The sequence below is a fragment of the Eimeria mitis genome, genomic scaffold, assembly GCF_000499745.2.
Source record: "Eimeria mitis Houghton genomic scaffold, Emh_scaff408, whole genome shotgun sequence".
NCBI lineage: Eukaryota > Apicomplexa > Conoidasida > Eucoccidiorida > Eimeriidae > Eimeria > Eimeria mitis.
The window spans coordinates 7,715-9,328 of NW_013572411.1; the positions used below are offsets into that span (position 1 = coordinate 7,715).

At 58.9% G+C, this 1,614-nt stretch overlaps 1 protein-coding gene across 1 annotated transcript in view; it reads left to right on the forward strand.

Moving 5' to 3' along the window:
• Positions 1-1,614, forward strand: part of EMH_0011260 (uncharacterized protein) — a gene marked incomplete at both ends in the record, with an annotated part of 6,815 nt that overhangs the window by 3,039 nt on the left and 2,162 nt on the right. The window contains 3 exons of the mRNA XM_013499196.1: positions 1-213; positions 385-952; positions 1,495-1,612. Of these exons, the coding sequence (XP_013354650.1) occupies positions 1-213; positions 385-952; positions 1,495-1,612 (899 nt within the window). The remainder of the gene's footprint in view (positions 214-384; positions 953-1,494; positions 1,613-1,614) is intronic.

Here is a 1,614-nt window from a genome sequence, read left to right on the forward strand (position 1 = left end):
CAGAAGGTACGGAGGCAGCAGCGCCCCTGGTGCTGCTGCTGGTGCTGCTGCTGCTGCTGCAGCAGATATGCGTACAGACAGCAGGAGGAGGCCCCCTGGGGGGGGCCCCCGCGATGGGGGGCCCCCAGCAGACAGCTGGGGGGGGGAGGCCCCCTACTATGCTAATAAAGCCATCAACGTCAGAGACAGAAGCGGAAAGATGCGGTCCTGCTCGTGAGCCTGCTGCTGCTGCTGCTGCTGCTGCTGTTGGTGCTGCTGCTGTTGGTGCTGTTGCTGCTGTTTGTGCTGTTGCTGCTGCTGTTGCTGCTGTTGCTGTTGCTGCTGCTGCTGCTGCTGCTGCATGTGTTGCTGCTGCATGTGTTGCTGCTGGTGCATGCGGTGCAGCAGCAGCGGCGTGCCCCCAGGTGACGCGAAGAGCCCGTGGGTGGTTAGTGCTGCGGTGTACGTACACCCGGAGCAGCAGCTGCAGCGGCTGGTTGATGGCTTTCAGCAGTTTGCTGCTGTTGTAAGAGAGACGCAGGCGAGGCAGCACAGAGAAGAAAAACAAAGACAAGAGAAGCTCCAGCTGCAGCACCAAGAACACCATGAACGCAGACAGCAGCAGCAGCAGCAGCAGCAGCAGCAGCAGCAGCAGGAACAGCAGCAACAGCAACAGGTTGCTGCTGCTGCAGCTGACACGCAACAACAAGCAGAAGCGAAACAGCAGCAGCAACAGGAAGAACAGAAGGAGCAGCAACAACAGGAGCAGCAGCAACAGGAGCAGCAGCAGCAGCAGCAGCAGCAGCAAGACGAACAGCAGCAGCAGCAGCAGCAGCAGCAGCATTCTGTTGAAGGCACCTCTCCAATCCCGGCTGCATCCACCTCCCCTTCCTCCTCCTCCTCAGCAGCAGCACCAGCAGCACCAGCAGCAGCAGCAGCACCAGCAGCAGCAGCAGCAGCAGAGGAGAAGCGAGTGAATCTATGGCCCTCGCGGCTGCCGCGGCCGTGGCGGGGGGCCCTGGGGCCCCGCCCCCGCCCCGCGCTGCTGCTGACGTCTCTCCCTAACCTGCGTTGTTATATACTGCGAAAGCTGCTGCTGCAGCACCTGAAGCGGTGGGGGGCCCCCCCCTGCGCTCTGCTGCTGAGTGAGATATATGCATGCATACATACACGGGGTGGGGTTGCTGGGTGGTTATTTGCTGCTGCTGCTGCTCCTGCTGCTGCTGCTGCTGCTGCTGCTGTTGTTGTTGTTTCAGTTCTGTCTTCTTGTGCGGCTCCTTGAATCATCGTCTGTCTCCTTTTCTGTCTCCTTTTTGTCTCCTTTTCTGTCTCCTTTTGTCTCTTTCTGTCTCTTTCTGTCTCCTTTTGTCTCTTTCTGTCTCTTTCTGTCTCCTTTTGTCTCTTTCTGTCTGCACCATATGTCTCCTTTTGTCTCTTTCTGTCTCCTTTTGTCTCCTTTCAGGTGTATGTGCATCGAGCGGGCGCTGCGGTGGTTGGGGTTTGCTGCTGCTGCAGTCAGCTGAGCAGCTGAAGCAGTTTCTGCGGCTGCCGCTGTTTGCCTGGACGGTGGAGGATGCAGCAGAGACTCTTGCTTCTCTTAGAAAGCAGCAGCAGCAGCAGCAGCAGCAGCAGCAG